General features: G+C 36.0%; 1 protein-coding gene across 1 annotated transcript in view; it reads right to left on the reverse strand.

Moving 5' to 3' along the window:
• LOC120353161 overlaps window positions 1-16,006 on the reverse strand; it is a 60,540-nt gene that overhangs the window by 7,871 nt on the left and 36,663 nt on the right. The window contains exons 4-5 of the mRNA XM_039435914.1: window positions 15,190-15,285; window positions 6,970-7,036 (exon numbers count right to left, since the gene is read on the reverse strand). Coding sequence (XP_039291848.1) covers window positions 6,970-7,036; window positions 15,190-15,285 — 163 coding nt within the window. The remainder of the gene's footprint in view (window positions 1-6,969; window positions 7,037-15,189; window positions 15,286-16,006) is intronic.

Raw genomic sequence — 16,006 nt, forward strand, 5'->3', positions numbered from 1 at the left:
TAATTGAAGAGATTTTCATGCTCAATCTTTTTCACTCGAATTTTTTTGTTTGAATTGTATATGAAGGCTGATAACTGGGAATCTAAAATCAAACTTTGCATAGATGGGGCAGAGCTCCTGAAATTTTTACAGATATAGGACTTGTGGCAGTTGATAGAGCTTATCAATAACTATTTTAGGTATTAATGTGATCAAAATCGTTGAAGCCGTTTTTGAGAAAATCGCGAAAAACGCTGTTCTTGACAACATTTCCATAATTTTATCCGCCATTTTGAATTGCATCAGATCGAAATTGTTCCTGTCGGATCCTTATATTGTAAGGACCTTGAGTTTCAAATTTCAATTCATTCCGTTAATTGGGAGATGAGATATCGTGTACACAGGCGAACACACACACACACATATATATATAATAAATATAATATGATTGGGAGAAGACAACAGGCAAAAACTGTCTTCTCCCAAATTTTTACAAATAAAAGTTTCAAAAAAGAATAAGGTTAAGATTTCACTTTCACTTCAAAAAGTCCAATTTCCACTTCAAAACAACTAATGAGTAAACTAAAAATTTTGAATTTTGATATTTAAAAACTGATTAAAAACCAAAATATTTCACTCAAATCCCTACAGATTGGAAATTTTTGAGTAAATTTGCAAAATTTTGAGCCAGAAAAGAAACACAACACTATCACACATTTGCACAGCTGATAATTATGATAATTATTTTTTGTACTCAGGGGACCTTGAAACGTATAGAAATTTGGAAATTGGGGTACCTTAATTTTTTTCGGAAAGCAATACTTTCCTTACCTATGGTAATAGGGCAAGGAAAGTAAAAATGTTTAGGATTACAAAAGCATATGATGAGTAAATGTTGGGCTACTGTGACTCTAATCTAGTTGATGGCATTTCCTGCATAAGTAAAGTTGAGCTTCTATGTCTCTAAGCATTTATGTCAATTCAGCTGATTTTTAGCCATACATAAAGCAGCGCATGGCATACTAGTATACAACCTCTGTTTCAAGTCTGTCTTGTCACCTCCTAGTAATTTAGGGTATATTTTGGTTATTTTTAGATATTTTTGGAAGGTTGCCTGATCAATGAATGAGTTTATTATGTCCAACAGTGGAACTCCCAATTCTTTAACACAGAATTCAAATTACAGAATTTTGCCAGTTATAGTGTCGTATCCATCTGAGTTGTTTGATTTTTGTTTTTTAGAAGTTGATCCAATCCCTTTTTTAAGACAGTCTTTCTCAAAGAAGTTAGCATTTAGCATATTGCTAACATGCTATGGTGTATCTACTATCCTGTTATCTTTTGTAAAGTGAAGTCTTTCTTGTTTGCCTGGTCTCCTCATTCTCCAAAGCACCTTTCATTTATTATCAGCCATCTCTACCTTGCATTTTGTATTTCTATTTATATTACAAGTAGTCATGTGTGTGTGTGTGTGTGTGTGTGTGTGTGTGTGTGTGTGTGTGTATGTGCGTCTGTGTACACGATATCTCATCTCCCAGTTAACGAAATGACTTGAAATTTGGAACGTAAGGTCCTTACACTATAAGGATCCGACACGATCAATTTCGATCAAATGCAATATTCAAAATGGCGAAAATGTTGTCATTGATAAGCTCTATCAACTGCAACAAGTCCTATATCTGTAAAAATTTCAGGAGCTCCGTCCCATCTATGCAAAGTTTGATTTTAGATTCTCAATTATCAGCCTTCATACACAATTTAAACAACAAATTTTAAACGGAAAAGATAGAGCATGTAAACCTCTGCAATTAATGTCCAGTAATATTTTCACCTAAAATTGAAAATAAGCTTGAAATTCGAAAAAATGTGATTATTAAATAGCAAACTGTCGGGAAGTGTTGGTTTTATTAAATCATTCACTACAAAAGCAGAGTTCGTGTGTCTCCAGCGTTATTGTCCTATCACCAGCTGTCTCATATCTTTGAATAGTAGACTTGAGATTCGCGGGAACACTAGCGTCAGGTGATCAATTTTCATAACGGCAAGGAAAGTTGTGTGAGTGCGCAACACCAGATTTATTAATCATTCTATTACAACATATTTCAACATTCATGCCATTTCCAAGTAGACATTATCACTTGAAAATGGCATGAATGTTTATTTATTTATTCGTGGACATACATATCAATCAAGTTATTGAGATATGGCAGCTTTAGTGGTTGGTGATCCACCTTAAGAGGGTTATGTAACGTTATTTTTATTGTTTGAAATGACCTAAAATCGTTCAATATCAACATTCTAAGCAAATAGAGATTGTTGCATCATTGAGGCGACTCTATCGTTTGGTAGAGAGTTAGTGGGGAGGATATATTGAATATTGTTTCCGAAGAATGGACATTGATATGTCCAAAGCTCCGCCAATTTATGTAGATGCATAACAATATAATTATTATCTATAGTTATTATATTACAAATTGCTTTTTCATATCATATACAGTTCAATAATTTATTTTCTTAGTCTATATCATGTAAATTCATCTATAATTTTGCTGTATTGTAAGCTATTGTATATAAGTGTATAAGACAGTATATATTGTAATCTACATAAATAAAGTACTCAATCAATCAATCAATCAATCAATCAATCAATCAGCATGCCTTGGTTTGCACTGCAACAAACTTTCAGTGGTCACCTATCACTAAGGCTGATATATCTCAGTTATCATTGGTCCAATCTCAACAATTCTGATACCAATCGATAGGCAATTAAATTTACTAAAAAAAGTTATTCATGTAAAGTTTTTGTAATACCAACGGTTTCTGAGTTATTTAAGAAACAAAATTTTAAATTGCCGCCATTTTGTTTTATGAATTTGAAAAATCATTATCATTTTTTGTAGCTTTGTCTAGTTGTTATTAATGTTCGTGCAAAGTTTCAATTTTGTATATTTAACCATTATTTTGAAAAAAAATAAGTGAGAAAAGCAAAATGGCCGCTGTGTGAGTAGCTGAAGACTTCCGGACAATTTAAATTATGATATTTAGATATGATTTTTACCCAGGAACAATGCCCTAGAGTATATTGGTAGGGAGTTCCTAAACACACTCTGTATAATACACTCTGAAGATAGGATCAATCAGACTATAGAATTATTCATAATCGATCAGCTGACAAGTGTCTGCAGAAGGTCAGTGTGAAGGAGCTGTGTCTATTTAGCTGCGTATACATATTCGCGCTTCCAACCCGCACCGAGCACGCTCCTCCCTCGTACCGCCCTCGTACCGCCCTCGTTCCTCCATCGAACCACAGTCGCACCGCCCACGCACCCATCATGAACGTTACGGAAGATGTTAGATCTTCTCGTGTTCCCCGGTCGAACCACTGTTGCTCCCCGGTCGATCATCAATCGCTCTGCTGGAGTGACGTTCGGTTGCGGAGCAGAGCGATAGTCTGTACGCACCTTTTCTATGACGTCTATAGTTTCAATCTAATACCTTAAAGAGGTATGAATCTTTTAAGGTCTTTGGAGTCAATATTTTGTTTGGCAGTCATTGTATTATTATGCGTGCCCATCAGTATCAAAATATTCTCACATTTGAAAAAAAAACTAATTTAATAGGTGTTTAAAAATAATCAAATGAACCACATAATGCTGAAGAAATTATAATATTTTCGATTGTAAAATAGTTATTTGTATATCTAGAGTGAAAAGTACGACTTTTTCTCCCTATGGGAAAAAGTTTGAAGCCCAAGGCGAAGCCGCGGGCAGCAATTTTCCTGAGGGAGAAAAAGTATTTTTCGCTTGTGATGTACACAACATTTTTCCTCCATCCACATTTTTTTATAGAAACTGCAAATAAAATCATTCTTATAACTTACGTATTGGTGACAATGATTCCTAACAACATAACCTAAATCTAAAACCTAAAAACCAGTCGTCTGATTGGCACTGCCAATTGCGCTATCTATTGGCAAAAGTTGTAACAATTATATCAGCTGAGCAGCTACCAAAAATGGCTGACTCCAGATCACGCGGTTCAGATTTGAATTGCAGATCAAAAATATTTGTTGGCTGGTATTTTGAATAGAATAAAATATTTTAAAAATTGTATAAATTTTTATCGTCTACTAATATTAAGAATATAATAATTATCATACAAACATATATTTCATGAGTTAATCAAATTTCTGGTTGTGGTATTGAATTCAGGTGACTCAATGACAGACACCTCTATTATGCTTTCTCATCTCAGCTTAGACCTTCTAACCTATTACAATGTAAGTTTCAAAATAGAGATGCTCCCCATGTTATTTAGATGGAGTCACTTTTACTCCCTAGGGAGTTTTTCTGTTTTTTACTACCGAGAGCGAAAAAGTGACACTTTAGTATTAGGTTTCAGGGAGTAAAGTAAGTACTTTAGACAGTAGGTGGAGGAAAAATTAATTTTCATCAGATGGAAGATTATCACGGAACTGGATGAATTATATCATATGGAATTTAAATTCGAATGTGAACTGAATTTGTTAACATTTAAAACAGGTGATATCAGGTACTTGTGGATGAGAATACTGTGTAAGGTCTACTGTTCACAGAACTAAGAGCTTCTTTGAAAATATCTGCGTTTATTTTATCATATTGCTGTAAAAGATTTTTCAATTCAATCATGCAATTTAGAAAGTTATGGTGCTTGCTATCCATAACTTTCTGGTAGATAACCTCTTGGGCATACTTTTTCTTCTAGCCGATCTGGTTCTGGAATATTGAGAAAATTCATGCTGTTATTGCCCCTATGATAAAATATATATTTCAAATGATTAGTTGATAAGATAAAACTGAGTAAATCAATTGAGGATAATTCTGCTAGCTGGCTGAATTCATCTATGCCTACGACAAGTGGATAATTCATTGATGCCCATTCATTTATTTCCAATAGCACTTTTTTAATTTCTTCTAGAGCATTACAATCATTTACTGGCAACAAGTAATTCCGAATTAATTGTTTACTGTCAGGCGTGTTAATTGTTTTCAGTAAGATCGCCGAGCATTTGTTTTGTAGACTAATTGGCTCAAGGCTACACCACTCCTCTAGCGTCAGCGATTTTGACGTGCGAGAATCCATCTGAGACTCGAATCTTATTTTCTCCTACGTAAGCAAACGCTAAATTAATATCGGAATATTCACCGTAATTCTGAATTAATGATACTCTACTTTTTGACTTTTGTTTATTTACATGTAACTTAGTTATCTTTTTTAGAGATTTTTCAATAGTCGACGGCTCTCTTCTATTGATGCTAGGCTTAATTAAAGTTTCTTTTTTCAATATCCTATTTTTCATTTTTTTAAGCAATCCCATAGTTCGTTCTATCAATAACTTGTTGCAGTGCTCTTCTATAACATGGGCATTTTGCGTCATTGGCTTTATGATTAGCTGGCTTATTATTCTTTTTACAATTTACACAAGTTGGAATTTCCTTTTCGGAAGGGCAGTTTTGGGAATTATGTCCTATAACTGAACAGTGCCCGCAGACATCCTGTTCTTTTTTACAATGCTTCATCACGTGATTAAACCCATGGCACCGGAAGCATCTCTGAGCTACAGTATAGTCGCTGGCTTTGCAGCATGTAAAGTCGATAAACAGCTTTACCTTGTTAATTATCAGCTTCCTTATTTCAGGATCGCATTCAAACACCCAATGAAGGGTATCTTTATCTCTTGGGCCCAACTTGAATGATGGGACGCAGCCTTTGACAAAATCTTCTTTTTGGATTGCAGAGTTATAGAAATTCTTTTCATAGATGATCTCTGACAGCTCCTCTTTATTTAAATCTGATGGGACATCGTACAAGATTATCCTCGGCTTCTTGTTTGCAGGCTCCGTGATTTTTATCCCTCCTTTTTGTAAGCTTTTGTTTGTTGGTATTTTTTCCTTATCATCCAATGTATCCAGAACAATAAGAAGGCCGCCGCCTCGAACATTAACAGTTTTCTTCACTCTTATATTTTCTTTCTTTGGAATGTTTTCCTTCAGACTTTTCCTTATTTTTTCACTACTCTGCTTCTCATTATCTCCTACCAATTCCAATTTTGTAGGTTTTAGAAGAAGTACATGCTCTTCAGGTTTAATTCTTCTTACGGTTCCTATTTGTTCTGCTGTTGATGCCTTCTTTGGTAACTGATAATTATAGATGAATTTACATAATATAGACTAAGAAAATAGTTATTCAACTGTATATGGTATGAAAAAGCAATTTGTAATATAATAACTATAGATAATTATATTGTTATGCATCTACATAAATTGGCGGAGTTTTGGACATATCAATGTCCATTCTTCGGAAAGAATATTAAAAATATCCTTCCCAATAACTCTCTACCAAAATCTGAGAGAAGTGATATTCACAAGAAAAACAAATTCTCGCGATGTTTCCAATTTTATCATAAAAGTTGAATTTCCTTTTGATCCTTCAACCCTGAAACTTTTCTAGCAGTACTAGGATATCGGGAATGATATTCTACATTTAATTCTGACGTTGAATTGGAAATTTGAGAAAGTTGGAATTCCACACGATTTGGCAGCTCTGTAATATTTCATAGGATGGAAGGCCAAGTCTCAACTTATTTTACACAAACTATAGTGTCACCATTAAGGTGCGTACAGACTGTCGCTCTGCTCCGCAACCGAACGTCACTCCAGCAGAGCGATTGATGATCGACCGAGAGCAACAGTAGTTCGACCGGGGAACGCGAGAAGATCTAACATCTTCCATAACGTTCATGATGCTGGGTGCGTGGGCGGAGCGACTGTGGTTCGAAGGAGGAACGAGGGCGGTACGAGGGCGGAGCGTGCTCGGTGCGGGTTGGAAGCGCATATATGTGTACGCAGCTTTAGAAAACACATGCTCTCGACTAGAGTCGCAGTCTCTTTTCGACTTGAGTCGCCTAAGTGTGAGTTGAGCCTTGATGAGTTAATGAGTTGAAAAACTTACCGGTCATTACCTACACGTCTGTCGAAATCTCCCTTTGATATACCACCACCAATTGGAACATCAATGACTACAAAAAATACAAAAAACATAGGTTAGCAGCAGCTGTGAATCTATTATGTTCTTTGCGGATGAAAAAATTAGCTATCCCAATTTCTAAATTTCTATTCGTTTCAAGGTACCCTGAGTAAAAAAAAGTGGTTTTTGGGTATTGGTCTGTATGTGTGTGTGTGTGTGTGTGTGTGTGTGTGTGTGTGTGGTGTGTGTGTGTGTGTGTGTGGTGTGTGTGTGGTGTGTGTGTGTGTGTGTGTGGTGTGTGTGTGTGTGTGTGTGTGTGTGTGTGTGTGTGTGTGTGTGTGTGTGTGGTGTGTGTGGTGTGTTGTGTGGGTGTGTGTGTGTGTGTGTGTGGTGTGTGTGTGTGTGTGTGTGTGGTGTGTGTGTGTGTGTGTGTGTGTGTGGTGTGTGTTGTGTGTGTGTTGTGTGTGTGTGTGTGTTGTGTGTGTGTGGTGTGTGTGGTGTGTGTGTGTGGTGTGTGTGTTGTGTGTGTGTGTGTGTGTGTGTGTGTGTGTGTTGTGTGTGTGTGTGTGTGTGTGTGGTGTGTGTGTGTGTGTGTTGTGTGTGTGTGTGGTGTGTGTGTGTGTGGTGTGTGTGTGTGTGTGTGTGTGTGTGTGTGTGTGTGTGTGTGTGTGTGTGTGTGTGTGTGTGTGTGTGTTGTGGTGTGTGTGTGTGTTGTGTGTGTGTGTGTGTGTGTGTGTGTGTGTGGTGTGTGTGGTGTGTGTGTGTGTGGTGTGGTGTGTGTGTGTGTGGTGTTGTGTGTGTGGTGGTGTGTGTGTGTGTGTGTGTGGTGTGTGTGTGTGTGTGTGTGTGTGTGTGTGTGTGTGTGTGTGGTGTGTGTGTGTGTGTGGTGTGTGTGGTGTGTGTGTGTGTGTGTGTGTGTGTGTGTGTGTGTGGTGTGTGTTGTGTTGTGTGTGGTGTGTGTGTGTGTGTGGTGTGTGGTGTGTGTGTGTGTGTGTGTGGTGTGTGTGTGTGTGTGTGTGTGTGTGTGTGTTCCCCTATAAGGATCCGATTTTCACCTAAAATTTGAAATGAGCTCGAAATTCGGGAAAATGTGATTATTCAAATGCAAACTTATAAATGAGACAGGCAACCATTGATTCTATTGAATCATTCACTGGAAGAGATGGCAGAACTGATCTCGTCAGCTGATCAATTTTGAATTATATTTTTGAGAACTCGGCTAGGCGCACACCAGTTAGTCAAGATCATACACGTTTAGTCACAATACTTCACATAGTTGCTTATGACGCAACTCACACTGATTAGTCATTGCAATTAGACATGTCTTCATATTAAGCAACTATGTGAAGTATTGTGACTAAACGTGTGTGATCATGTCTTGTCTTGTCTTGACTAACTTGTGTGCGCCTAGCCTAACGCCGGAGACACACGAGGCGGTTTTTGCCGAAATTTTCATAACGGCAAGAAAAGTTGTGTGAGTGCGCAGATTTTCATTATTGACCGAGCGAAGTGAGGTCTAAGATTCAAGTCGAAGGTTTGGCATTTCCCTTGATGTTCAAATGTTTGAATGTTTATATGTTTATATGTTGCGCATTTACGGCGAAACACGGTAATAGATTTTCATGAAATTTGACAGGAATGTTCCTTTTTAAATTGCGCGTCAACGTAAATACAAGGTTTTTGGAAATTTTGCTTTTCAAGGATAATATAGAAGGAAAAAGGAGCCTAATTCATACGCCAATATTAGAGTAAAAATCTGGTGTGGCGCACTCACACAACTTTCCTTGCCGTTATGAAAAGTTATCATCTGACGCTAGTGTTCCCACGCATCTCAAGTCTACTATTCAAAGATCCAAGCCAGCTGGTGACAGGACAATAACGCTGGAGACACACGAATTTTGCTATCTCTTCATAGTGAATGATTTGAAGAGAATCAACAGTTGCCAACAGTTTGCAATTTTCTCGGATTTCAAGCTTATTTTGAATTTTAGGTGAAAATGTTACTGAACATTAATTGTAGAGATTTTCATACTTTTTGTTCAAATTGTACCTAAAGCCTAATAATTGGGAATCCAAAATCAAACTTTGCATAGATGGGGCGGAGCTCCTGGAATTTTTACAGATATGAGACTTGTGGCAGTTGATAGAGCTTATCAATGACTATGTCAAGTATGAATTTGATCAAAATCGTTGGAGCCGTTTTCGAGAAAATCACGAAAAACCCTGTTTCTGACAACATTTCCGCCATTTTAGTCGCCATCTTGAATCGCATTTTAACGAAATTGTTCGTGTCGGCTCCTTATATTGTAAGGACCTTAAGTTTCAAATTTCAAGTCAAATGAGATATCGTGTACACAGACGCACATACACTCATACACTCATACACACACACACACACACACACACACACACACACACACACACACATACAGACCAATACCCAAAAACCACTTTTTTGGACTCAGGGGACCTTGAAACGTATAGAAATTTAGAAATTGGGTTACTTTTTTTTCGGAAAGCAATACTTTCCTTACCTATGGTAATAGGGCAAGGAAAGTGAAAATCAGACTATAGAATTATTCATCATAGATCAGCTGTCTAGTGGACTATAATACTACCCGTTCAAAAAAATTAGACTTCTTGAAAATGTATCTTTCCATCAACGTTGTAGACAGTTGCAGCTAGACCTGATAACAGCGCTCACACTCACATTCCGGGACGACACGTCACGGTACGATAGGACAGAAAGCTCTATGTTTATTTAGGACTTTTTCTAGACATTTTAAATTGATAAATTATTTATTAATTATTGAGAAAACATAACAACAGTTCACAGAGCTACTAGTTTATTACTTTATGTAAATCACACTTTAGGTGCATTGTAGGCATATTCTAATCACCTGCGCAGCGCGCAGCATACATAAAAAATCTGGTGTGGTACACTCACACAACTTTCCTTGCTCATTGTACTGTAAGCCTCATTCTTAAACAACAATAATTTAGAGAAATAACATAATGACAATTGGCGGCAACATAATTATTTGAAACTACAATCGGACTACTGTATATGTTTGTATATAATTATTGTTTTCAGAGTACTTTTTCCTTTGTGTAAATTGTGAAATCCGATTATTTTTTAAAAGTCGTCAAAACAGCTGTTCTACAGATGAAATATCTCGACTATATGTTATTTTTACTTTCCTTGCCCTACTACCATAGGTAAGGAAAGTATTGCTTTCCAAAAAAAATTAAGGTACCCCAATTTCAAGTTTTCTATACGTTTCAAGGTCCCCTGAGTCCAAAAACATGATTTTTGGGTATTGGTATGTGTGTGTGTTTGTGTGTGTGTGTGTGTATGTGTGTGTGTGTGTGTGTGTGTGTATGTGTGTGTGTATGTGTGTGTGTGTGTGTGTGTATGTGTGTATGTCTGTGAACACGATAACTCCATTCCTAATTAACCGATTGACTTGAAATTTTAAACTTAAGGTTCTTATACCATGAGGACCCGACAACAAGAAATTCAATAGAATTCAATTCAAGATGGCGGAAAAAATGGCGGATAATTACTAAAAAACCATGTTTTTCACGTTTTTCTCGAAAATGGCTCTAACGATTTTCTTCAAATTTATACCATGGATAGCTATTTATAAGCCCTATCAACTGAAATGAGTCTCATTTCAGGGAAAATTTCAGGAGCTCCGTAATATTATTGAGAAAAATGGCGGATAATGACTAAAAAACCATGTTTTTCACGGTTTTCTCGTAAACGGCTCCAACGATTTTCTTCAAATTTATACCATAGATAGCTATTTATAAGCCCTATCAACTGGCATGAGTCTCATTTCTGGGAAAATTTCAGGAGCTCCGTAATATTCTTGAGAAAAATGGCGGATAATGACTAAAAAGCCATGTTTTTCACGGTTTTCTCGAAAACGGCTCTAACGATTTTCTTCAAATTTATACCATGGATAGCTATTTATAAGCCCTATCAACTGACATGAGTCTCATTTCTGTGAAAATTGCAGGAGCTCCGTAATATTCTTGAGAAAAATGACAGTTACTAAAAAAACCCTGTTTTTCACGATTTTCTCAAAAACGGCTCTAACGATTTTTTTCAAATCCATACCCTGTATAGTTATTTATTAGCTCTATCAACTGACATGAGTCTTTTTCCTGGGGTACTAATGGGGGGTCCACCCAATCCTTGAGAAATGGACTTTGTAACCTCCTTCTCGTGCATGAGGTAGGTAGGAACACGGTTTTTACTTTTTCTTCTTCCATATACCGTGGGTAGGTAGAGCAGTTTATAAAAAGAACACAGTCATAGTCAAGATATTTCATCTGTAGAACAGCTGTTTTGACGAATTTCAAAAAAAAACATCGAATTTCACAATATTTAATTAAAGGAAAAAGTACTCTGAAAACAATTGTATATACACATAATATACAGTAGTCTGATCGTAGTTGCGAATATGTTGCCGTCAATCGTCATTATGTTTTTCTCCTAAATTATTCTCGTTTGATATTGAGGCTTAGGTTTATTTAGCGAACTATATTGGAAATTTTAAGGTAGGGTTATAAAAAGGGCACTTTGTTCCGTGGATGTTTTTTTTACAAGAGAAATATTTGATCAAAATAAGGGGAAAGGTTTTTAAGCGAAAATAGATGTAAAATTTTAAATAGTTCAATGAGCAAGGAAAGTTGTGTGAGTGTACCACACCAGATTTTTATAGTCTGCTCTACCTACCTACCTCATGCACGAGAAGGAGGTTACAAAGTCCATTTCTCAAGGATGGAGTGAACCCCCCATTAGTTTCCCAGAAAGGAGACTCATGCCAGTTGATGGAGCTAATAAATAACTATACAGAGTATGAATTTGAAATAAATCAGTCGAGTAATTTTTGAGAAAATCGTAAAAAACATGTTTTTTCAGTAATTATCCACCATTTTTCTCGAGAATATTACGCAGCTCCTGTAATTTTCCTAGAAATGAGACTCATGTCAGTTGATAGGGCTTATAAATAGCTATCCATGGTATGAATTTGAAGAAAATCGTTAGAGCCGTTCTTGAGAAAATCGTGAAAAACATGGTTTTTCAGTAATTATCCGCCATTTTTTCCGCCATCTTGATTTGAATTTTATTGAATTTCTTATTGTCGGGTCCTCATGGTATAAGGACCTTAAGTTTAAAATTTCAAGTCAATCGGTTAATTAGGAATGGAGTTATCGTGTTCACAGACATACACACATACACACACACACACATACACACACACACACACATACACACACACAGACCAATACCCAAAAATCATGTTTTTGGACTCAGGGGACCTTGAAACGTATAGAAAACTTGAAATTGGGGTACCTTAATTTTTTTTGGAAAGCAATACTTTCCTAACCTATGGTAGTAGGGCAAGGAAAGTAATTATGGAATGCAGCTAGGATCTCTGTGATCTACTAAGATTATTTTCAATATCGGGGCACCGAGCTTTTGCTCGTTATTTTTATCGTATTATATTAAGCTAGCAATTTCTGTATGTCTGTTTATATTTTTATATCTGGTTATTCATGTTCAACGGATCTCGAAAACGGCTCTAACGATTTTTCACGGAATTTGGAACATAGGTTTATGATATAAAAATTCGATTACATTAGGTCTTATCCCTGGGAAAACTCGCTGAAGGACATGAAAAGGATAATTCATACTTGGCTGAAACAGCTGTGGATGGTGAAAAAGTGAGTGAGCGAGTGAGTATGTGAAAAATCAAAATATCGCATCCCCGAAATTCATAAGATGACTTATAGCCAGCTGTGAAATATAAACACGATCATTATTTTTACTTTCCTTGCCCTACTACCATAGGTAAGGAAAGTATTGCTTTCCAAAAAAAATTAAGGTACCCCAATTTCAAGTTTTCTATACGTTTCAAGGTCCCCTGAGTCCAAAAACATGATTTTTGGGTATTGGTCTGTGTGTGTGTATGTGTGTGTGTGTGTGTATGTGTGTGTGTGTGTATGTGTGTATGTCTGTGAACACGATAACTCCATTCCTAATTAACCGATTGACTTGAAATTTTAAACTTAAGGTCCTTATACCATGAGGACCCGACAATAAGAAATTCAATAAAATTCAATTCAAGATGGCGGAAAAAATGGCGGATAATTAATAAAAAACCATGTTTCTCACGTTTTTCTCGAAAATGGCTCTAACGATTTTCTTCAAATTTATACCATGGATAGCTATTTATAAGCCCCATCAACTGGAATGAGTCTCATTTCAGGGAAAATTTCAGGAGCTCCGTAATATTATTGAGAAAAATGGCGGATAATGACTAAAAAACCATGTTTTTCACGGTTTTCTCGAAAACGGCTTCAACGATTTTCTTCAAATTTATACCATAGATAGCTATTCATAAGTCCTATCAACTGGCATGAGTCTTATTTCTGGGAAAATTTCAGGAGCTCCGTAATATTCTTGAGGAAAATGGCGGATAATGACTAAAAAGCCATGTTTTTCACGGTTTTCTCGAAAACGGCTCTAACGATTTTCTTCAAATTTATACCATGGATAGCTATTTATAAGCCTTAACAACTGACATGAGTCTCATTCCTGTGAAAATTGCAGGAGCTTCGTAATATTCTTGAGAAAAATGACAGTTACTAAAAAACCATGTTTTTCACGATTTTCTCAAAAACGGCTCTAACGATTTTTTTCAAATCCATACCCTGTATAGTTATTTATTAGCTCTATCAACTGACATGAGTCTTTTTCCTGGGGTACTAATGGGGGGTCCACCCAATCCTTTAGAAATGGACTTTGTAACCTCCTTCTCGTGCATGAGGTAGGTAGGAACACGGTTTTTACTTTTTCTTCTTCCATATACCGTGGGTAGGTAGAGCAGTTTATAAAAAGAATACAGTCATAGTCAAGATATTTCATCTGTAGAACAGCTGTTTTGACGAATTTCAAAAAAAACATCGAATTTCACAATATTTACATAAAGGAAAAAGTACTCTGAAAACAATTGTATATACACATATACAGTAGTCTGATCGTAGTTGCAAATATGTTGCCGTCAATCGCCATTATGTTTTTCTCCTAAATTATTCTCGTTTGATATTGAGGCTTAGGCTTATTTAGCGAACTATATTGGAAATTTTAAGGTAGGGTTATAAAAAGGGCGCTTTGTTCCGTGGATGTTTTTTTTTACAAGAGATATAATTATATGATCAAAATAAGGGGAAAGGTTTTTAAGCGAAAATAGATGTAAAATTTTAAATAGTTCAATGAGCAAGGAAAGTTGTGTGAGTGTACCACACCAGATTTTTATAGAATTGTGTTCTGTTTATCAATAAATAAAAAAATATCAGGACCCCGAGCTTCGTTCGTTATTTTTATCGTATTATATTAAGTAAGCAATCTCTGTATGTCTGTTTATATTTTTATATCTGGTCATTTATGTTCAACGGATCTCGAAAACGGCTCTAACGATTTTTCACGGAATTTGGAACATAGGTTTATGATATAAAAATTCGATTACATTAGGTCTTATCCCTGGAAAAACTCGCAAAAGGACATGAAAAGGATAATAATTATTCATCATTGGAAAACAGATTATAATTTCGTCGTCCGTCGATAACAGAAAATGCATGTGCCTGTGTGGAAGATCAGATGTGTAATCAATCAGCTTACCGTATCTCACGAGAAAAATATTATCTAGGAACTTTTATAGACTTGATCAAAATAATCTGATTTGTTGACATGACATGGTATATCATTTTAAATTACAGTATATCATAATATTCAAAGTTAATCATTATTTTACAGTTTTAAGTGATTGGTGAGTGTTATTTTTTTATTCAATTTGGTTTGTAAACAATCTAAATTAGAACTTTTCTATTTTCAAAAATTTGGACTGAAAATTGGACCTGAATTCAAGTGTATGGGACATAACCTACTTTTTGGAATAATTATAGTGTATAAATCAAAATTCGGGGAAGAAACAGTTTTGGGCTATGCCTGTTAGTTCTTCCCCAATCATTTTAAAGAATTGTGCTCTTCCTAATTCCGTGAAAACCGTTAGAGCCGTTTTCGAGATCCGTTGGACATAAATAACCAGATATAAAAATACAGAAATTGCTCGCTTAATATAATAGGATAGGATATATTTCACAGATAATTATATATCTAATAAAGCTTACCTGATAGACCACTTAATATTGGCTTTCCCTGGCATCTCACGAAATCCGATTGCTCTAACATATGATCTCGATTCGTGTCCATTATTCTGAATAGATCTGAAATTGACATTGAAAAGTTTCAAATTCAAATTTACAATCTCCACAATCACAAGCCATAAGATAACAAAAATAAATATCTAATACAATTAAGGAAAGAACTGGCTTCTACACGTAGGGGATAAGAAATTCACGAATGACGCATCATCACGTCTCTGGTCTGTCCAGAGAACTCGAATTATAGCGCCAGAATGCCAGACTGTAGTTCTGCCAATAGCAGGCTTGTGTTTGCGCCAGCGCAGACCGTCCTGCTGCTTGGCATTGTGGATGTTTTTGTAAGTCTTGTCTGTCTTGTTTCGTCGGCCCGTTTTTTTGCAAGACCAAATTTGTGTTTGTCTGTCATGTAATTCTCAATCAGAAATTTCTTGTAAATTGTTTGAGTGTCGTGTGTGTGAATTATGAATATAACAGCGTAAATAGTATTGAATTGAATTAATTTGAATCGGATTCGAATTTATAAAGAATCCAGTTTGAGCTTTGTTCGAAACACAGTGCATAACCTGCAAGTTGAACACAGAATCAACGAAAAGGCAGCCCGTAAGCAAGAACCTGTCTATTCCCAGATTTCGTCCTACCCTGAACCTGACCAAAACACCCAATAAAGGCTTCGAAGGGCAAGTAGTCAAGATTGGAATAAATTTGGTGAGTTTTTGCTCTTTTTTATTGTTCATTAATGCAGAGTTTAACTGTACAAATAACCTGGCTCAAATTGAAGTTTAAA

This window comes from Nilaparvata lugens, chromosome 9 (genome assembly GCF_014356525.2).
Source record: "Nilaparvata lugens isolate BPH chromosome 9, ASM1435652v1, whole genome shotgun sequence".
Taxonomy (NCBI): Eukaryota; Metazoa; Arthropoda; class Insecta; order Hemiptera; family Delphacidae; genus Nilaparvata; species Nilaparvata lugens.